Source organism: Engystomops pustulosus, chromosome 8 (genome assembly GCF_040894005.1).
Source record: "Engystomops pustulosus chromosome 8, aEngPut4.maternal, whole genome shotgun sequence".
Taxonomy (NCBI): Eukaryota; Metazoa; Chordata; class Amphibia; order Anura; family Leptodactylidae; genus Engystomops; species Engystomops pustulosus.
In genome coordinates, this window is record NC_092418.1 from 35,956,972 (window position 1) to 35,979,908 (window position 22,937).

At 42.7% G+C, this 22,937-nt stretch overlaps 1 protein-coding gene across 2 annotated transcripts in view; it reads right to left on the bottom strand.

The window, feature by feature from the left end:
* The window catches only part of LOC140075133 (multidrug resistance-associated protein 1-like), a 60,711-nt gene that overhangs the window by 23,895 nt on the left and 13,879 nt on the right, over positions 1-22,937 (bottom strand). For both annotated transcript variants that reach the window (XM_072120649.1, XM_072120648.1), the window contains exons 2-12: positions 15,255-15,431; positions 14,031-14,156; positions 13,800-13,937; positions 11,819-11,944; positions 7,183-7,244; positions 6,011-6,142; positions 4,986-5,216; positions 4,274-4,451; positions 2,341-2,502; positions 2,102-2,194; positions 405-608 (exon numbers count right to left, since the gene is read on the bottom strand). In XM_072120649.1, the coding sequence (XP_071976750.1) occupies positions 405-608; positions 2,102-2,194; positions 2,341-2,502; positions 4,274-4,451; positions 4,986-5,216; positions 6,011-6,142; positions 7,183-7,244; positions 11,819-11,944; positions 13,800-13,937; positions 14,031-14,156; positions 15,255-15,431 (1,629 nt within the window). The remainder of the gene's footprint in view (positions 1-404; positions 609-2,101; positions 2,195-2,340; positions 2,503-4,273; positions 4,452-4,985; positions 5,217-6,010; positions 6,143-7,182; positions 7,245-11,818; positions 11,945-13,799; positions 13,938-14,030; positions 14,157-15,254; positions 15,432-22,937) is intronic.

Sequence of the window (22,937 nt, forward strand, 5' to 3'; positions counted from 1 at the left end):
TACACAAGGGACTCACAGTCAAAGAAAAGTAGGGTGTAACGATCGTGGCAAATGATTGTGGTTGGTCCATGGATGGTGAGCTGCCTGGATTCCACAAACCGACCACAACACAGAGGATGCAAAGAAGCAGGGACTCCTTGTATCACATGATTACAATTCAGCACTGTTGTTGTGCATGGAATCAGGGACTCCTTGTATATTATCACTATAATTTAGAGAGTCCTGTTCTCTGCACAGACGTTGATCCGTGAAATCCAGGCAACGCAAAGTTGTGTGCGACTGGGATATAAACGAAAAATATATATTCAAACCAGACAAATTTTTTTTTTTCTTATAATGGAACTAGAATTTAACAAATACAATTCTGCAATGATAAATACTGCACAGCTATGACTATAACTTACCAGGAAGGGTGCACAGACCCAGGTGAAGGTGCCCACAGCAGACAGGTAAGCCGCTTTCTTCAGCACTTTCAGCTCCTCCTGTCTGATTCCCAGCACTTTTTCCTTAAAGGCCAGCTCCCAGGCGTACAGCTTTAATACTTTGATGCCATTTAGTATCTCATTCATAAGCTTGATTCTGTTGTCTTTGCACTTCATCTGGACAACCTGGAGACAAAAAGACCAGATTCAGTGATCACTAGAGGGCAGCAAATCGCGATTAAAGGAAGTCTCCATAGGACAGGGGTGTCACAAGGGTAGCAAAAGATCCAGGGCACAAGTCTCACTGCATATATAAAAATAATTTCTGAAGTGTCCATCCTGTATACAACCCTGTAGCTGTAAAGGTACAGTTGTTTTTGCTGCAAGAACATGTGTACAGGTGTATAGGAAAAAACACAGGCGAAATCCCTACCTATTCCATCCAGTAAATGCAGGTGATGTGTCCTTGCATTGTACCTGTTCTCCATCTTTTCCATTAGGCCCAGCATCACCAGGTCTCCTCTTTTATCAACGCATTGTACCGCTGGTTTACCACACACACTTTACTACTGTCCCTACAGGGTTGGTCTCCTAACAGTGTCGCGCTGCTGCTGCCCCTAAAAGTCTCCATTTACAGTTTTAAGTACCCTTGAAAATACTAGCAGTACACAAATAATGTTTCCTAGTAAAACACTAACATTTTCCCCATTGTAGATAATACACCATAAAAAGCCCTCATCCCTTCACCCCAAAATACCCCCCACCACAAGTGTGGGCCTTTTTCTTTATAAAGCTTGATATTGTGGCAGTATTCAGTCCTGATATTGGCCCCCACACTTAATAATAACCCACAATCATTAAAGACCACATTGTGTTCTTACACTTTATTCATATGTGACGACAATAAGGTGTGTATTATAACTTTCCAATTCCCCCCACCCCCCAAGTATATGGTCCCATACGTTATATTACCCCTCTTGTGTTAATTACATTTAATAATGCCCCCAATAAATGTTCTATTATTATGGCTTTACATTCTATAATGCCATCCACACTTAATTCCTGTGGACCCAAGTAATATCCTCTCACTGTGACCTCTACACCAAATAATACCCCCTGCACAATTGGTTTCACCTTCCTAATCATTCCCCTTCCCCAATAGGCTCCCGTCCCAACATGGCCCACTGAAAGGAGCCACCTGCCCAATAGTGCCTTTACTCCAAATAAGTTCACACTCCACAGCAATTCAGGCCACAGTATTATCCACACGACAGTAATGCCTCCTCTACTTAGTAATGCCTCCAGGCCACAATAAATCCCCCCAGTCCATAGTAATGCCCACAGTCCACACACCTACACCTTATCCATTCAGTCTTCTGTGCAGGACGATGGTCATCACATTGCGTCTCCTATTGAGCCGATAGCTCAGTGCTCCACTACTCATCTCTTTCTGTGCCCTGACAACACAGATAGGGATGAGAGTGGGGAAAACTCCCCGGTCAGTGGGACCAGTGACCTGCTGATTTTTTGACACGGAGACGCCCCTGCCATAGGATATAACAAAGCAAGGAAACCTAACAAGAACAAGCATCCAACACAAGAAGCAATTCCTTCTGATGCTACATTATTGTTGCTTTATGTCGGTTTTCACAAGAGACAACTAAGAATCACACACTTACTTGATATTTCTTGGACTTCATAGCAATTACAGCATTTACAGGCACCAGAAGAATCATGACCGCCACCCCGGCAAGAACAGAGGGACCCAGGTTCTAAAATAAGAGGATTAGACAGTGGATTTAAAAAAGTTGCCTCAAGGACTAAGAACACTTTACAAGACCATAAGCAGGTCCAGGACAGATCCATTTTATAGACTTGTTCTGTACAATATACAAGAAATAAAATCTAATCGACTTACTTGCCACAGTAAATACAGAGCCAATATAACTTGAAGTGGAGCCGACCAAATCATGTTTATGTAGGTGGCCAAATCCATAAATCTCTGAGCATCGACAGACATCAGGTTTACGATTTCACCAATAGTAGACGTGCGACGGGCAGCATTGCTGATCACTAGAGCCTGCAACCAAATAAAGTTCCAGTCAATTCACCAGCAAAGGCCAATAACTATGATCATATGGCAAGGTGAACGTTATGGTATATATGGTTCACCCTTCAGTTCGTATAAATGTACAATGGTTCCGAAATGACTAGATTGTTAGCTCTTGAGAACAGGGTCCCCATTCTGCTTTCATCTGACCAGGTTATTGCTATATGCCCACATGATCCCTATATAGCGCCATCATATTCCACACTGCTGTAAATATTTAAGGGGTTGCCACTTCATGTTTTGTATGTGTGGGGGCAGGATATGAGGTATTTTTTCAGCTCAGTTTTATTGAAATTTAGAGTGAAGCGCCTGGTTCAGAAATGCCTCTACCTAGTCAGCCAGAGTTTCCTGTCCGAGGAGAGAAGAGGAGAGAAGAGGAGAGAAGAGGAGAGAAGAGGAGAGAAGAGGAGAGAAGAGGAGAGAAGAGGAGAGAAGAGGAGAGAAGAGGAGAGAAGAGGAGAGAAGAGGAGAGAAGAGGAGAGAAGAGGAGAGAAGAGGAGAGAAGAGGAGAGAAGAGGAGAGAAGAGGAGAGAAGAGGAGAGAAGAGGAGAGAAGAGGAGAGAAGAGGAGAGAAGAGGAGAGAAGAGGAGAGAAGAGGAGAGAAGAGGAGAGAAGAGGAGAGAAGAGGAGAGAAGAGGAGAGAAGAGGAGAGAAGAGGAGAGAAGAGGAGAGGGAGAGGAGAGGGAGAGGAGAGGGAGAGGAGAGGGGAGAAGAGGAGAGAAGAGGAGAGGAGAGGAGAGGAGAGGAGAGGAGAGACTGACTGACTGTTTGAAATGAGGAGCTGCTCAAAGATAAATAAAATATGTTTTTATCAATTAAAGTTGAAGACTGGGACAATGCATTTTGGGGCAAACTGCTCCATGTAACAGTGCACTGGATTTAGGAAAGTGGTGTCAGATAATGACTGAATGATGGATATAAGATCTCAGGTGTCAGCAGGATCACTGTGTGTGGCAGAGTGAATAACAGATCATGTGCTGGCCTGAACACAATCCAGCTCTGCTCATCATAGGGGAAGCGGGGTCTCCTTGCATCACTGATGCACCAAGCTCCATCCCTGTAACTTTGCTCGGTTCGCAAAACAGGACACATCATGGAGAGCAGTCAACAACTGTAGTCCTAATGCTGACCTCTTGCAAAGTTTTGTTACATGGCATTGTTATGCTCCTGGCTGCCAGGACTTTTAGTGGCTGAAGCAGCTATAGACCATGATATCTAATGGCTTGGACAGCCAGGCTTATACATTTACTCCAACCCTTGCCATTAGAGCTTGCACCTTCACTATCGGATATTTACTGCTTTATAGCTTCCTTGTATACACACGGCCAGTTGTCTGCAATGAGCTGCACTCACCACAACGTACCATATGCAAGAAAGAAATTATATAGTGGATTGTGCCTACCGATGCCATCCAGGCATTACATAGGTAGCTATCCATATTCACTACTTCCGACAATATGTTGCTTTAGGAGCTTTATCCAGGATTTAAAAAGTCTTGGTAGAAACAACCAAACTATATCCTGTTCTGAAAAAAAACAATTTTCCTTGCAGAAATTGAAAGTCACAAGGAAAGTAAATCCTACAAACAGCTTCTTCAAACAGGATAGCTCTCCTAGCTAAAAGCAAGTGTATAATCAACATTCATTTAGAAAAAAGAAAAAAAAAAACCACATGCACAGTATTTTCAGAAAACACTGCAGTCAAGAAGATGACAGAATGAAGAAAATCCATGAAGACATACTTTGCGATAGACAAGACCGACGATGGCAGTTTTCAGTCTCATCCCAGTAACAAAACAGATGTGAAAGTACTTGTGCAAGATGAGAGTCTGGAGACAGGTGCAGATGAAGAGCAGCGCCGTGTACAGGTATCCATGCCAATTCGGAGCATCTTTATCACCCACAAACTGAATGAGCAACCTACAGAAAGAAAAAAAAAAAACAAGACCTCAAAGCCATTGTGTACATCCACCGCTGTAATATAGTAGCCTTCATTTTATCACTTCCAATGCTGTTGGCCACAAGTTTGTCTACGACCCCTTTAGCTGGCCATGAACTTCAGAAAGCCATTGCCCCAGTACTGGTCCTGCTGACAGCTATTCCTCACAACCCCCCCCCCCCCCCCCATACACATGCAAGCTCGGCTTGGCATTAATATTCCTTGCATGGAAATGGAGTAAGGCCGGCACCTTAAATAGGCAATACCCCAGCTGTTAATAGGTTGTCAGTCTGACCTCCTCGTGTACAGTGGTTTACCCAAGGCTACCTGTGCAATATCAACCTACACGGAAATTCCACGGAAAAAAAAAACAAAAAAAAAAACACACATCCCCCTAAGGACCATGTCCCAAATATACATTTATTTGCATGTAGTCCAAAGTAAAACAGGTACAAGACATTTGACATGAGCTTTGGATAGCAAGAACAGTCAGCAGATACCATGTATGTGCTTACTTTAATATTCCAGGTCCGGAAAACATCAGAATGTCATGAATAATTTTGAAGAAAAAGCTCATGAAAAAGTAAGGGCCAAACGTTTTGTATAAAGCTTTAAACAAGGAAGCTTCCCCGTCTTTAGCTGCGGGCTTCACGATCAGAGCCTCGGCCTCTTCCCCGGTGTCATCTACCGGCTCCGGCTGTTTGGTTGGCTTTTTAGGCGAATACACCATTTTCAACGGCAGCGGCCTGAAACCGAGAAAAAAAATATAATAATAAATATATATATATATATATATATATATATATATATATCTCTCTAAATACATTTAATATATTCACGCTTTCTATACCAATCTATCAAGGGTTGTGTCTATACATTTATTTTTATTACACTTATACGAAATTGTTGATTGTGTGTACACAAAGGAGCACATGGATAAAGGTTGAGGGCAAATGACTTTCTAGTATAACTTTTATAGAGCATAACTTGACCCTGTCCAGTCTTTGTACATTACGTAAAGTAACCAAAACCTGATAAAATCACATAACAATGGTCTAAGTCTTGCCAACAAGAACATTTCCCCAGAGGCAAGGCTCAGTTTATGCCTGCGCCCAGACCTCAGTTACCTTCAAATCACTAAAATAGATAAGTGCAATGGACTTTTAATGGCTTTGCATTATTTTATTTTTTTTCACGCCAACTTATTTGAGCAGAAAATTAGAATACATGGAGCGTTCCACTTTCTGTCTCAATTAATGGAAGCTCTAAAGGCTGTGGTGATAAACGTGGTCAGCAGCCTCCAGGTCACAAAACCCTTTCAATCCGGGACATAAGTATTGGAATCTGCGCTGAAACATGCAGAGCTATTTGGGACATTTATTAGGGCTTTATGCGATTATCTGAAACAAAATTAAATCAGTTACTTGAAAACTGCCAATAATTGGCATTTCCCCTCCAAGCAAAATTGGCATGGAGCGGCATGAACCGATTGTATTAAAAGTGTCGTTTATGGGTTTCTCAGTCTCCCTCCAGTACACACTTTTTAGCTTTCAAGTATTCTTTTTCCCATTTTCTGGCCAAGACTGGCACAACTTCTATTGATGTGTCCTCCTTGTTTAGGGACCATAAATCCTTGGTTTCCAGGGGGCGCTTGTATCCCTGCATCATCATACTAGAGAGAAGGAAGAAAAAAAAAAAAATAATTAAACACATAAAATGGATGTTTTCTGATAAGCTAAGACATAGCTACGTGTGAAGAAAACTTATTAGGCTCAGTTCAGACTAGGATTTGCAAATCATATAATATGGTTGGTGTTCCTGAAAACACTGGGGACAGAGTTGTATATTAGAGTCTAGTACAGGGGTCAGGAACCTTTTTGGCTGAGAGAGCCATAAGCGCCACATTTTAAAATATAATTCTGCGAGAGTAGCGGAGCGTCAAAGGGGACTTAATGGTTTATTTTTCCACCGGACCCACCAGGATCTCAATCCGGGAGCTAAATCGGCCATCAAAAGAGCCACATCTGGCTCGTGAGCCATAGGTTCCCGACCCGTGGTCTAGTACCATATAGCCATTTTGCATAGCTTTAACAAGCACAAGTTTATTTTTAGTTTTTTTTTTTTAGTGTCCTTTAGCTGTTGAAATTCAGATGCGCATGACCCGTGTAGAATTTGGCAGACCGTTATCTGGAATTTCCATTTTCTTGCAATATCCACCCCATTTACTTACAATATCCCCAACACACATCTTTACCAGTTTCAGACTATAACCCAGAGCAGAACATTACCAATAAACTGATCTAAGAAGCTAATATCTGAATATGGAATAAAAGTACTGTTTATTCAGTAAAAATACTGGGGAAGGTTATTGACTTCATATAAGCCTAGGGTGGATATAGGACATGTCCCAGCAGCACGGACCCCTTGAAAATAAAATAAAAACGTACACACTTGCCCTCCTCCACGCACACATTATGACATCAGCAGGTGGAGACCCTGCCTTCTCATGACGGGTGCGTGGGCAGATCGCATAGACTATAGATGTGCCCACAGTACCAGGACAGCGCTGCAAGGAGAAGACAAGCTGCAGGGAGAGCAAGTATATAGGTTTAGTATAAGCCAAGTGGGGCATTTCCAGCACAAGAACTGTGCTAAAAACTCAGCTTATACTACAGTATGTCAGGTATATGTTGGACATTTAGAAAAACTCACCTACTTATCCACCAGAAAGTAATTTTAGACAGAAAAGAAGCACTTGATTCTGGACATGGATTCTAAAGGAAAAAAAAAAAAGTGGATTAAGAAGGCATATTTTAAGAAAAACAAGTGCTGACACATGACATACGGTAGCAACATGAATCATGTGAAACAGTGGCGTAACTAGGAAGCAGGGACCCGTAGCAGGCTTCTGCATGGGGCCCCCCCTTCTCACTTAAGAAATATACATATTTGTATACTCACACATGCAAGTTACAATCACACATTTATACACACACATATGTAGCATATATACCGTACATCACACACATACATATACACACATATATACATATATGTTATGCTGTACAATGTGCAGCATAATATGTATATAATGGTACATGTCCTCCACTCTTTAGAATGTCAGGTAGAATGACGGTGCCCCCTGATACTGTGGGCCCCATAGCGGCTGCTATCACTGTAGTTACGCTCCTGATGTGATACATGGCACAGGCCAGTCTGTAATAAGCCGTGATGTAGCAGCATTTCCTTGGAAAGCCATGTTAGTACTAGTGATCTATGAGTATTATGACCTGGCCAGAATTATTCCCACACATCTCCTGTTACATTCCACCCCATAGAGTCTCCCTTTTCAGGGACTTACAGCAATCGCTTAATTCAGACAAAACATAACCACCATTCTCCATTCCTTCACCTTCGGATCCTGCAGCCAATTAGAACATGTGTAATACATGGATATTTTGTACAACAGAATTGGCAGCACAAAAATACATCAAGGTAACAAACCTCTATGGGGAAAAAAAATATATATATCACTCCAGAACTTGGCACACAATGAATGTTTGTAAAGTGACCAGGGGACTGTAAAATGAGTTTTCCTATCGAGTTGTGATAGAACATAAGGAAGCACATGAAAGGAAATGTTGCATCAAGATGTATTATGAGTGTGGGGCCTAGGAAGGAATGACTAGGATTGTAGTTGCAGGGGGTACACCCTAGAGTGCTAGAGTGACGCAAGGACCAGAAATGTATTGAAATCTGACAAGGACCTTCCACACCAGATAGCCCTCAGGAGGACCGGCATGCCGAGCATGCTAAAGAGAAAACTGACATTATATAAGCTTTATACTGGTGACTATGGAGGAACAGGTTCTGTGACATGCAACATACTGTACAAACATGCCATCTGCAAATATCGGAGAAGAAACCGGAAGAGTTTACTCTGCATCCCCAACTGATGGTTCAAGTCACATTCAGTTTCAAGGGGGAACAAGGAACATGCAAACAAAACTCTGGAAACAGACATGTTCCTCCAACATCCTCTGGCAGGTGAGCAGCTGCAAAAATCTACCCCTCCCTTACTAATAGCAGCACAGAGGGGTTCTGGTAACATCAGGGACAAGTACAATACTACCAGTATCACAATGTCTGGACCTAGTTCATCATGCGGCTTTATTTTGGTGGTAGATCAGAAAGAGATTTTCTTAAATACCCCAAGTTCCTACAGTTACATTTCCAGCCCCTATACCAGTGATGGCGAACCTTTAAGAGACCGAGTGCCCAAACTACAACCAAAATCCACTTATTTACCGCAAAGTGCCAACATAGCATCTTAAGCAGTAACTTATTGCTACCTGCTCTTCAGCATCGGCCCCTTGCGGCCACTAATACAGTTGAAAGAAGGAGGGCACATTCAGAATATCATTGTAGCGTCTCACCAGGGTCTCTCTTTTCAGTAGGAATGTAGGGTCCAGTGGGATGACCTACAAAGATACTGCTGTTCTATGAACACTATCATTTTTACCGCAGTTCCAAACAGCCAAAGAAGTGTCGTTTTAAAACAGCGCTGATTGAAGCATCTCTTAAATTGCCTGGGTCTGCAGGAAGATTTGGTGAATTTGGTCCTGTTTAGTGAGCTCTGTCTTGCGATCAATGCCCTGAGTGCCCACAGAAAGGGCTCCGAGTCCCACCTCTGGCACCCGTGCCATAGGTTCGCCACCACTACCCTATACTGTCCATCGATAGGAGGAGTAGACACAGGACAAAAGGACCAGCTATTTGTGGAGACTTAAAGGAATTCATTTTTGGGGGATAATCTATACAACAGTTAGGAGTATGGTTCTTAAAAACTTGCCTTTCTAATTTCATAGTCTGTTAAGTACTTACGCACTTGTTTTTTCCAGGAGGAGCTGTTGCTTTCAATGGTGACATTTTTACCTTCTTTACAACTGTATATCCCATTTGCACATGCCCAATACAGAAAGGACATTTATAATCATGACAGTGGTCACCTATCTCCTGAGCCCTGGCACATAGAAACAATTCTGATCTCATATTAAACAGAATAATCTCCCTTTTATGATATATGGATTGTACATACTTCCCAACTTTTGGGCGACAGAAAAGGGGGACAAAAAGTCCATCCCCTTTCTACTAAGCCACGCACCCTTTACCCACCCGCAAGCACAGAGTAATATTTTTTTTTTTTTTTTTTAAATCAATGGATGTTGAATGGGTTTTACCAAGTTTGTATGTCATTATGGGGACAACAATCTGATCAGTTAAGGTGTGACGGCTGGGACCCCCCAAACAACCGCAAGAACAAAGGTCCCATGCTCACTAATGGGCAAAATGTTTGGGACAAACATGCACCCTGCCACTCCATTTAGTAGTATGGGAGTGCCAGAAATGGTCAGTGGCAACAACATGCAAACGAAGGCAGAGGCTGCGGCAGAAACTTGGCATGGATGTTCAGTCATCTCACTGTTCATCTCCAGAAGCCTCTGTTAAAGGCATATGAGCAGTCATGAAGAGGTTAACACCCGAGGTGTGGCAAGGCCTAATCTTCTACCCACACACATTCTCGTCTGAGGTTTCTCAGGAAAGATATAATGCAGGTGCACAGTAAGGAAGAACATGGATATGAATCCTAAGAGCGAGCATTGCACCACACGTTCATGTAATAGAAACGTTAGAGATTTAACCACAGTCATATTAAAGCCAAATCTTATTACCTGCTTTATTAAATGGAACCCGTCATCAGGAGCTTTTTCTCTGCCTCCCAGATGTCCCCATAGAGACTAGTGTACACATCACCAAAAGTTTTTAAAGTAAAACTGTCTTTTTTGAAAAAAAGATAAGTTAGATCAAAGTTTACTTTTCTGTATGCAGAGCTGTGTCCCTAGTCCCATGGGAGTGGGGCAGACATGTTTGATATCCTGACGGGGTAACGATTTGGGAGACATGGGAAGTTTTTTTATTATTTGAAATCGATGCATGATGGAGCAGTGTCCCCACAACGCTGCATACAGAAATGTAAACTTTCATCCAACTTCTCTTTTTTCCAGAAAAAGCCAGTTTTACTACAAGAACTCTTTGGCAACGTGTACACTATTCACCATGGGGGAGCTAGAAAATGGGGCTCTGATGACAGGTTCCCTTTAAGATGCAGCAATGCATACTGTAGTAAGACAGGTGGAGTAAAGGGGGATTGTGCATTGCCTTCTCAGCATCAATCTAACGTGTAAAGCACCACCACAGTGGACTGGAAAATGAAAGGGGTCTCAATGGTTCCTATGTAATACTACCTTCATCATCTGCATATGTTATTGCAGTGATGGCGAACCTTTTAGAGATTGAGTGCCCAAACTGCGACTCAAACCCCCCCTTATTTATTGCGAGGTGCCAACCAAAAATTAAAGCAGTAAGTTATTGCTCCCTATTCTTCAACAACTTTCAATCAGATTGGCCTCCTGTGGACAACAGCATAGTAGAAAGATGGAAAATTTGCATCAGTTTAGCTTCTTTCCAGTGTCCCTCTGTGCACAGAGAATCATGGGGCCAGCAGGAGGTCCTCCAATGATAATTCAGCCCTGTCTATTCATTCTCCCTCTTCCTACAGTCCCTAGTAACTAAGTAAGTATCAAAATATGACTGAAAGCAGCATCTTTTAAGTTGCTTGGAACTGCAGAAATATTCTTTGAATCCTGTTTGATGTGGTGGGATGATGGCCCAAGTGCCCACAGAAAGGGTGCCATAGGTTTGCCACCACTGTGTTATTGGATAACGGACCCTGCCCCTTCAAAAGGCTCAGATTAGAGGGTCTTAAATTGAGGGTTCAACTTAGGGGACTCCCACTAGTCATAGGAAAGGACGCTAAGCACATGTTAAGCCACGACAGATTAGAGATGACTGGAGCCCCAGTTGTCCTAGCAGTAACCAGATGGGCAACTTTGTTTTTGGCTTAAAGGGGTTGTACCAACTGTCAACTCTACAAAAAGGACAGGATGGAGAGATTGCATATATTCTGCATTTTAAACTCATTGTTGATCCGGCTTTAAAATACTGATACAAAATATGGAGCAGAATACAGCCATGTGAAAGTGGACTTGTGTATAGGCTTAGGTACATAGTTGGCCATGCACAAATCGTTAGAATAAAAGCATTTTTACATGTTATTGCAGCAATGAGTCCTAGGCCCAGGGCCTAATGACCTGAACTTCTTTGCCTTTTTAACAAAAAAAAAAAAAAAAAAAAAAAAAAACACAAAAAAAAAAAAAAAAAAGAAGAAAAAAAATGTACATATTACAAAGTTACATGGAGTAGTCAGATCATGAAAAATGTAACTTACAGGATCATTGACTCTTTCGGAGAAGAGAGGAGGCTGATCAGGAAATGCAGCCAATACCAACTCCACCAACACCAACACAAAGTAGATGTAGAATGTGACATCCCGGAACACGTCTATAGTGGCACCCTGCAGGGAGGAGAACAATGAAAGACATTGTATAATATGCAACAGACCCCAAATACCAGGACATGTCTGCCGCTACCCAGCGGGACTACAAAAGAAACTTATTATTTCATTTCTTTAAAGAAACCCTTTGATGGATCTTCTTCTAATGTCACTTCACACATACAAGAATTTTCTACATTTTTTTTTCGGCTGCCTTTACACAAACATGTGCGCAGTCCATGGAAAAGGGCCAATCCCACGGCCTGTACACCGTGCAGAGAACAGAGGTCCCTGCATTATACAGAAATAGAATGCGAGGACTTTGTGGCGGTGCTGCTGTCCAGCCTGTATAGGACAGGACACTGTCCTCTGCCCGAACCCCCAGGCTGTCCACGGTGCAAACACATGGACTGCACATGTTCATGTAAAGGCAACCTCAGGGCTTATTCACGTGGCCATTCGTGGGCCTTGCATAATTTACGGCCAGATCACGGCCCTCAGACTTCCATGTCACCGGGTCACAATGCTCACCTGGGATCCAGTCCAGAAGTAGCTGACATTACATGCGACACCCAGGGCCCTCTTACATACACAACATGTGACTCAAGTCAACTTCACTTTCCAGTTTAGAACAGCAACCATCAGCCTGTCTGCACTAGTATCACCAGGACCTTTACAGCATCTCCGGTTATATCCACCACTACACTGCAAATACAAAGCACTTCTAACGTGTGCACAGGAGGGCTTGTTTTTTGCAGTACCTGTATAAAAATGTATTAACTATTCCCTAGGGGGGCATCATACAGAAAAAGTTTAATTTACACACAGCGCCTTTTTGAAGGAAACTCATTACATGTCGGCATATCCTAAAAAGCTAGGATAAATTTTATTCTTCGATGAAGCATTGGGGTTGGTTTATTAAAGGAGAAGAGAACATTAAATTGGATGTATCCAAAGTACCAACTATTTAATGCTTCCAACCTACCAAAAAAGTAATCACACTTTGCAAGGATTTTTTAAACCCTTCATAATATGGGTATCATAACGTAATCTGTTTAGCCATGGGGTTCTTATTTATTCTATTTAATACTGTTAAGTTACTTATGGGGAAAAAAGGCCATTTTTAAAAAACATCAACTTTTTTTTTACTATCCCACAAGGGACACCTTGATCCATCATACAATACAGCATTGTATCCGTCACTATTACACTGAGTGCATTAGACCCGTTATGGGACTGGGTTTAATAGGGTTTCGTAGATGACAGTCAAGGAGGTCTTCTGAACTCTAGCTGCCATGTAAAGCCCTGCACCACACAATTGTATTGCAGGGGGCTGGAGAAGTGACAGCAGGAACCCTGTTCCCACAGTTTTTCATTAGCTGCCCTAATCACACTTATGTGCAGGACAGTTTAACCCCTTAACTACTGCAATCAACAATCTCAGTCAGCTCAATCAGGCCAAGAATGCTCGTCCGAATGTTGCAACTTCCCAGTAATTGGGACAAGCATTCTTGTCCCGTGAATTATGAAGTTACATCTCTGGGTTACGTACATGTTCTTTAGGTTTGTACTTAAGTTGAATCTGTTTGCAAGTGAAAACTGTCAATAAAGCTTCATTACAGACACCCTACAGCTGATCATTGGATGATTTACTTTAGTCCCAGGCTGCAGAGAGCTTCAGAGGTCACAGGGGGCAGAGAGATCCATCTGTAATTAGGGGCCGTCTAAGTCAAATGCACTTTGAATTCTAGAGAGAAGCAGTGGCCACAGATGCACACCCCTCAATTCATATGTGGTACGCAGAACCTATCCTCAAGATCCCTTTTGCAGTTGTTAGAGGATGCAAGTCACATGACCACCTCTGATGGATACTTACCGGTTTTAAGGCATGAAGAACTTTGGACCTGAATATTATTATGGCACAGAGCAGAGCTATGATCCAGAAGTTTAGCAATACACCTGAAGACTGCTCTCCTTTAATTCGTTCATACTGAATTAAAAAAGTAGCTAGCAGCTGGAAAAAAAAAAAAAAGAAGAAAAAGAAATTAATATTGTAGAATACATACAAGATGTACCGCAATGGACTCGTTAGCTACAAGCTCCTTACCATAGTTATACCCAGCACCGTGGGGCTTACAACATAAACTGGAGCTCGATAAATACTTTGACTCCTTTCCCAGAAGGAGTAGAAGAGATCTGCCCAGCAGACCAGCCATAACAAGAACCCTATAGCCTGCAAAGACAAAAACACATGAATTAGAAAAGGCAAAAGAAATAGCACTTGGCCCAGTTTACAAACAAGTAGTACCGATCAATGGAGCGTCTTCATAATAAAATCATCCACAATCGAATGAGAAGGTCACCACTTAGAAGCTTTACAGGTCAATTCCAGTGTTATTTCCTATGCGCCTCTAATGGTCAGTGAACAATTAGAGCTGAAAACATAATGGAGGTTTAATTGATCTCAACAAGTCGGTGAGAAGTAGACTGCTGGGAGTGCAGGTCTCCTGGGCATGGTACCAATTCTGCTTCTTGCTGCATTTACAGCGCAGCCCATGTATACGGGAACCGACTAATGTTACTGGATTATATGTCACACTGGACTGGCTAGACTATGGTTATTTTTATCCGATTTAAACAACTGGATTATTCCAGCTGTATAGTTACAAATAAACTAATGTATATCGTTGAACCCTAAATAAAATATTTTAGGCAGATCCGGACAAAATTTTACATTATCTGCACGCCATCTTTTCTAACTGAAGGAGCACATTAACTTCACATTAGAGGAGCACATTAACTTCAATGACAAACAAAGAGGTGTTTGTTCATGGATCAGTGTAGCATTGATAGAAAACTCAAGAGGTCCTATTCCTCCCCCATCAATGCCACACAATCATACGTGGCCCACCACATTTACAAATCTTCAGAAACAGGTGGCACGTACCCTTCTGCGGACATACAACATGGCAATGAATTACAAAGACTGATCATGGATCCATTGTTTGTAGCCCGAGAACAGCCCAGAAGACAGATCTATGGCCTGCATTATAACAGCCCATGAAACAGACTGTAGGTTGGCCTGACTGCACAGACTGCACAGGACTGGAGTCCTTGCGTGATACAGAAATAGCTAGGACTTAACGCCTGTTACGCTGGTACTGTAGGAGGTTAGTGCGAAGCCAACCTAAGGTTAAGATTTTCAATGCATGAAGACTTTCATCTCATCTTTGTTAGGAATCTCCATCCTAGATTCCATCAAATCCTCTGATGCAGCTGTGACGTACATTATAAAACCAGATTACAATAAACAGTAGGAATAAGAACTTACAGTTTTGGCCTTATTGAGATGTGACATTCGGATGTAGCCCTGGTCATTGCGATGGAGGTATAAAAAATAGAAAGGGAAGCAGAACCAGAGGTAGATGCATGGAATCCATACTAGGACCGTGTTCTGGAAGCACTTGGTGAAGTCTGGGTTTTCTGTATACCAGGTAAGATTTGCATCCTATAAAAAGGAGGAAGGCCGTGAGATTTGCATTTACATGTCACTGAAGAGCACACATTCATTAAAGGGCACCTACCACCACGAATCTACCTATAAAAGGTAGATCGGGTGGTAGGTGGATCAATAGGACGTGAGGATAGCCCTTTTAAGGGCTAATCCTCACGTCCACACATGGTTTCGATAACTTTTATTATCTTTATATTCAAAATTTCCTTATGCGGCTACTGGGGCGTGGAGTAGCCGCTTCTGAGGTTACACGAGGCGGCTACTCCACGCCCCGGTAGCCTCTTTTCCCTTCCTACTCACCATCTTCGGCATGCAGCTCTCGTCCGGCCTCTCAGGCCAAATGACAAGACCACACCAGTGCTGGGGGCATCACCACATAGTGTCAATGTCTCTAACTTGTGTGGGACGTCCACCTTAAAGGGAACCTACCACCACGAATCTACCTATAAAGGTAGATCGGGTGGTAGGTGGATCAATAGGACGTGAGGATTAGAGGATTATCTTTATATTCAAATTTCCTTATGCGGCTACTGGGGCTGCTCGCCCTCGTCCGGCGATCCTACAGTCTGCGCATGTGCAGAACAGCAGGCCTGCGCGGCCACTGCTCCGACCTCGGAGCAGTGACCGCGCAGGCGCGGGCCTGCTGTTCTGCAGGATCGCCGGACGAGGGCGCGCAGCCCCAGTAGCCGCATAAGGAAATTTGAATATAAAGATAATCCTCACGTCCTATTGATCCACCTACCACCCGATCTACCTTTATAGGTAGATTCGTGGTGGTAGGTTCCCTTTAAGGTGGACGTCCCACACAAGTTAGAGACATTGACAGTATGTGGTGGTGCACCCAGCACTGGTGTGGTCTTGTCATTTGGCCTGAGAGGACTCCAGTTTGGAGCCTGCATGGGGTCACTCCACATCCCCCTCCAATTGTTGGTTCTATAGAACCCAGAAACCTTCTTTGTCAACCTATAGCTCACATTTCCAGCCACTTCTTTACCTGCCTGTATCTGCAGCTTATTGAACCACAAAAACTCTGACAAGATCTTATCTTAAGACACCACAATTCTGGATACTATAGACCCAAAGAGTGGAGAATCTGAAGTCACACTCCCCCTGCAGCTATAAGACTAGAGATTTTTGTGAAATCTCACCTGTTTCCCTATAAAACAAAAGATTTATTAAAAATTATTATTAAGAATTATTAAAAAGAACATTTCATACCCTACCTGAAGGGAACTGGTAGTTTAGTGGGTTAAAAACTGGCAACAGTCCCCCCCCCCCCCAAATACTCTACTTTCATGACATCACTGCAGTGTGAACTTTTCTGATTGTAGACAAATATCCCCAGCTCATTTATTTTGTACCCAATTTTAAGTTATATAATGCATCCTACAGATCACGCTATAGAAATTCAAGTATTGTAATAAATGTCATGCAGTCTTCGTATTGCAATCATGGGTAAAATTCAGGAACCCCAAGAAAATAAATAAAATAAATAAGTAGCGTGGGCTTTAATAGGTGTAAATCCCATGGACCTGGCTGGCGTCCAGGCACTTAGGGCGGCTCAGTTACAGCATTGTTTATACACAGCTCCGAGGGTTTCACAGAAAACAGACAGAGGGCGATGAGTATTTAGGCTTTCGCTTAGTCATGCTGTGTCAAGTCATTGCCTCGGCATGCGAACACTAAAAGGGCGAGGGGCGGGGGGGATGAAGGGGATTCCTTCAAAAATCTCAACGGCAACTACACAGCAGAATCCTTCAAAATATACAGAGAAGTCACTGCGAGACCTTGATAAAGTGGGTTCCAAAAAGTATAGGATGCTCAAGGAGACTAGTGAGACACCATTTACAATATATAAACATTACAGAAAGAATAGAATTAGTTTTTTGGGGAATAGGAAAATTGAAATTACTTAGCATTAATCTGCGCTACAGATATACCGTACATGGAACAAGGATGCAAAAAAAAAAAAAATAAATAAATAAATAAGCATTTTAAAGGGGTTATCCGGGTTTAAAAAATTTCTTATGGCCGGGCTGGGGAGGGCTATTTAAACACAATAAACGTGTACTTACCTCCTCCGGTGCTGCCGATGTCCCGCGCCGCGGCCGGTCTTCTCTGTGCGCCGGTTTCATTACATCGGCGCACAGGGAGCTTCGGGCCGGCCGGATGCTCCCATGCGCACCATCTCCCAGCACTTACAACGCTGAGAGATAGTGACGGATGGGAGGAGCCGGCCACATCACGGACCAGAAGCTCCCTGTGCGCGGCTTCCGTGCCCCTGTAAACAAACAGGGGCACGGATCGAAGGGACCGCGGCACGGGACATCAGCGGCGCCGGAGGAGGCAAGTCCATGTTTATTATGTTTAACTAGCCCTCCCCAGCCCGGCCATAAAAAAATTTTTAAACACGGATAACCCCTTTAATTCTGTCGCTTGATTTTATATACAATGCAATGACATTGTAAACGTCACAGAGGCTTATTTTGCAGATCTTCTTACATAGATCTTTACATTGCATCCTGCTCTGCAGTCAGACACTTCAACACAAGGTGACATCAAAAAGGTGTATGGGTGTGGATGCCAAGCCAGTATAATGTCTGCTTGGAGATATATAGTGCAGCAGATGTGCAAGACTTTGCATTATTTGACAGAATCTACTCCTACAACCCATTTGAACACAACCTTATATTTTTCCCCATAGTCCATGTACCTGCCAATACACATTGGATTCATTTTGGCCAAACCCAAATTTGGCAGAACCAGTCTAATGTGAATGAGAGACTCCAGACCTACCATTCTGCTCTTGGATCTACAAGCCACTACCAGACAAGTTTGTATATATGAAAACGTAGCACGTAATAGTCATGGATGCACTCCCAACACACAATGGATCGCCTTGTAAACAGAGTCCCCGGAAGAGGGTTTCCGTTCTCAAATCAGAAACTTTAATGGTGGAACCACAAAAAAGGTAAAAAATAATGGATGTTTACATGCGGAACAGCACAGCAAAGGGAAAAAAAATAGATATATCTGTTTGCAGATCAGTAGAATCAAAGAAGTTACCAGAAGTAACCCTATGTTCCTGTACTATGTATTCTCGTAACCTTTTCTATTGGAGGGCCCCAAAATGAACTCCATGAACTTTACAAGTGTAATCTCAAGTCCCTTTTAAAAGAAGGAGGCCCACTTCCTTCTGAAGGGTAACATGATCCCTGCATTCACGTATGTTATGTGACACGTAATACAAACCATTCATGAACTCAACATAAAAGAAACTGAAATGTGTAAAGCTGAACTGTAGTAAAAAGTAATAAGTACACAAGTGATCGACTAGATGTCCCCATCACGGGGTGACTAGATTTAACACGTTATACTTTAAGGACCCATTAATTAGATCTCCCATTCTGAATACTAAATTCCTGTAAGGGAATAAAATATAGATCCGAAAGACTAAAAAGTTCTATTTTATGCCAGTTTATATGTAAACCGTGCAGTAACTTTAAATAACTTCCCTTAAAAATACTCTGCTAGGCTAGAATAGTAAAAGTTAATAAAAATTACTAGAAAAGTAAAAATTGCAGGAGAAAAGTTGATGCACAAGTATAGTTCAGAGAGCAGTATTTCATGGTTCACCCACTTCAGACAGATAAGGAGGCTAAAGATTAACTTTCAATACCTAGAAAGCATTTCCCTTGAATCCACTCTTGGAGATTAGCCTATGGACCTTCGGTAAGGAGTTACACATTGAGGTTCTCTCAGCTGTCTGTGTAAATCGGCTTTTGGTCCTGTATCCACTAACTGCTCAAAATAATAATGTTACCGTGTCCTTTACTCCCCTCCATCCTTACTAAATTAAGCAAAGTAGATTTCAAATCTGCACGTTTGAATTTTTTTTTAAACCTTTCCACAAAATTTTATAAGAGCCCCCTTGCACAGGATTATATAAAGATACACACTTTTATATAACCTCTGTAGTGTAACTTGTACCCGTCTCATGGCAATACGCTGTTTACATTCTCCCCCTATTAACGACTTCTAGGAAGAGCTCCGTACTATTTATAGTACCTGCACAGGCTACCAATCACCAAGCTACACGGTGTCACCTCTGCAAAGTGTTATTAGCACATACCCAAGGACTTAGCAATACTGTGCTACTACAGCTACAATACTACAGCAGAGATCTCCCCCCCCCCCCTGCAGGGTCACAATCCTTATGTACAACCGTGCCATCTTAAGCAAGTATGACGGTAGAAGTCAATTTTTTTTTTATTTTTTGTGATCCTTGATGGGTCAAATAGTTGCCATTTATCAAAAAGGTGCAAATGTAAAGAGAACACTGCACAAATCAAATAATTTTGGCTCATCTGTCAGAAGTACTAGGCACAGAGTTATGGTTTACAATTTTGTTTCTTTCATGTCCCAGCTTGGGGTCTTCATCAAGAAAAATCGGATTTGAAGTGAGATGTTATCTGGTTGTATAAAGTCAGGGAGGCGGAGAGTTTAACACTGAAGTCAAGCTCTCCCTGCCTCCGAACACCTCTCCGATTGATGGTCCTGCGTCCAGAGATATCATTGACTAGATATCCTGAAGTCCAGTGCATGATGTCAATCACAGCGGACGAGGTGTTCAGAGGCAGAGAGAGTCCTATACTACAGTCCTATACTCCACCTCCTTGACTTCATAAAGCCAATTAACATCTCACTTCAAAGTTGATTTTCTAGATGATGCTGCCGCCACACCAGGCCATGAAAGTGACAACCTAGTTTAAGAGATGCTTGACAACTTACTGGTAGTGGTTTATTAGACTGGTTTCTAATGACATGTTTCCTTTCTCCCATCTGCCCTGCTCTTCTCCAGGTCACTAATGGCAGCGTATGGTTCGGTGCAGCTATAGCTGAAGCCTGCCTGCTCATTCCCAACTACCGCACGTTCACATTGATGCACGGCCAGTGCACATTGAAGGCACACAGTGCATGCCCCAATATCATGAATGGGGGGGTTAGAGGCATGGGAAAGAGGGCAGTGCGGAGGGGCATTGGCAAACGTGCAGAGGAGGCGGGAGAGCTTTACTTGATCCAAGACTGGATGCAGAAGTCAACTGAAGTAAAAAGATGCTTTTACAGTGCTGCGCCATTGTACAGAAAGAGTACTAGAATCATTGGATGCCTGCATCTAAGGTATTGTGTGAGGTTCAGAATGGTGGTTTGTGGTGACAGGTTCCTTTTAAAAAACCTCTCCAATTCTGATTGATTTCTGCAGCACTATGTAAAATATGTAAGGTTTCCAGCTATGATGGCAAAACTTCTCAGTCGGCGATGATAATGTGACCACTTTTGTCATTGTCAATTTTATCATTTTTTAGCCTATCCCGTTAAACTTTTTAACTTGATGGGGTTAAAAAGGTGTAAACACTTTACATGATTTCTGGATCGCCTCCACTAAGAGAACATCCCCTGAATAATCCTTTATCAACCTGGTACGGCTTTGAAGGGGTCAGGTAAGGACACGCTGCTTTGGTGCCCAGCTGAACTAAGCCATCACGTGGCAGATAGTAAACGGGGGATGACGACACCGACCGCTTCTCTGCCATCACATTACAATTTTTTGTAGTTTTCCGACTGTTATTTGCCGACAACCCTCCTAAAACTTTGGTGGGTCATATGGCTGTTTAGAGCCAAGAACATGGTTAGGACTAACACATTAATGCGCTTGTGTGGGGACTGAATTTCATGAACTAGACACTACACAGTTATATCTTACAAGAAGTCCCTGCTTTCCAGTGGAACTAATCATGATCTCCATATAGTGCACTGCTGAGAAGCAGGGACTCCTTATATCAAGAGTCCTACAGACAGCACTGCGTTAGGTCCTTGAAATCCACCAACCGCAGAATAAGTCCTTACACTGTACTTTCCATTCTGCACGAGTCTTGGCACTGGAAAAGAAAAGATACATTTCTCTGGCAAGCACTGAGCATTAGATACATTGTGCACTTGTGTTCTGGCTTAGTAAAGCAAACATATAAATAGTAAAGTGCAGCACCCACATGTGTACAGAGGGAACTCACTGTATAAACGCCCTCTTGTATTACACCAGGTATACTCCTAGACACACAACATGAACATTGTCCTATACAATCCAGATACAACTACACAGTGAATCATCCATTCTTTACAGCAGACAAGTCATGGCCATCCATGTGGGTACTGCAGTGTTCTGGGGTGTCTACTACCATACAACATGCTAGAAGACAAAGCATCGTATACAAGCAACAGATTTTACACTAGATACATTGGTTGATTAGTGATCTCTATGATGCCAGGAGTCCCCGACAGTCCTGCTAGGTTTGTTCTGAGAGATCTTGGCACCATATGATGTGTATGTTACCGGTTAACAGCCTGTTAAACACATTACAGAAGTTAGGACAAAACTGTATTCAGATTCTGAGATTTTACACAAATATCACTATCCAAAAGTATTAAATCTAGGGTGAAAACTTACAGCATTTACCACCTACACTGCATGGTTTTGTGCATAAGATGTCAATCCTATGTTTTGAATGTGAATCTTATAATAAATCTTTTCCAAAAATCAAGGTGGATCTTCCCATCCAAAGCACAAATTAATCTATTAATATAGTGCATCTGTATTCCATTCAGTGATAGTCAACCAACATTACTTCTCATCACCACTGTGCGCTCCATGAATGTATAAGGGGGACTATGCTGTAGTGTAGGGGGGGCAGGATATCCCTTCCGGTTGGACCCTAGAGTTTCATCTGCATAGAACAGTGAAAAGCCACAGAAACAAGATTGTATCCATGTTACACATTCTAATGTGGAAACCAATGGGTTAATAGTGTAGAGTAGATGCCCCATGAGAGGCATTATGTACAAAAGGAGATTGGTTTATTGTGAATGTGCACGCTGCAGCAGACTCCATCCATGGTAACCTCCGGAGCCACACCGCGTCTACAGTCCTCAGGGCTCACCATTACTCTGGGGCAGATCTAGGGGGTAGCCTCTGCAGCAATGAGATTCAACAAGCTCCTTAGCAAGGCCTTGGGTTAACCCTTGCAGTTCTCACCATTACATCATAGTCAGGACCAACACTGCCTGGATTTCATCTTGTTCTATAGCCATGTCCACAGATCTACTGGAAGCTCCTAGCTGGTCAGGCTTCGTATGGTCAAGTCTGCTAGGACATGGTTAGGTCCCATGCACGAAGTGTGCCCCATGCAGGTCACAAACCAGGGAACGTGATCCCTTGTCTACCGCCCGTCTATGCATGAGGGGTTACCTATGGAGCATTGTGTAACCATACATGTGTTGTTAGTAACAGCAGTGCTGTCAAATTCAAGAATGTAGCTGGACTTTGTGCACCAACATGCTGCTATAGGAGACTTCTGGTTAAAAGTCACAGCATAGGGAAGGGGCAGGGATGAGTTTGAGTGCAGAGATCACAGAACACAGCCGAGTCAGGAGCCAGACCAGTGC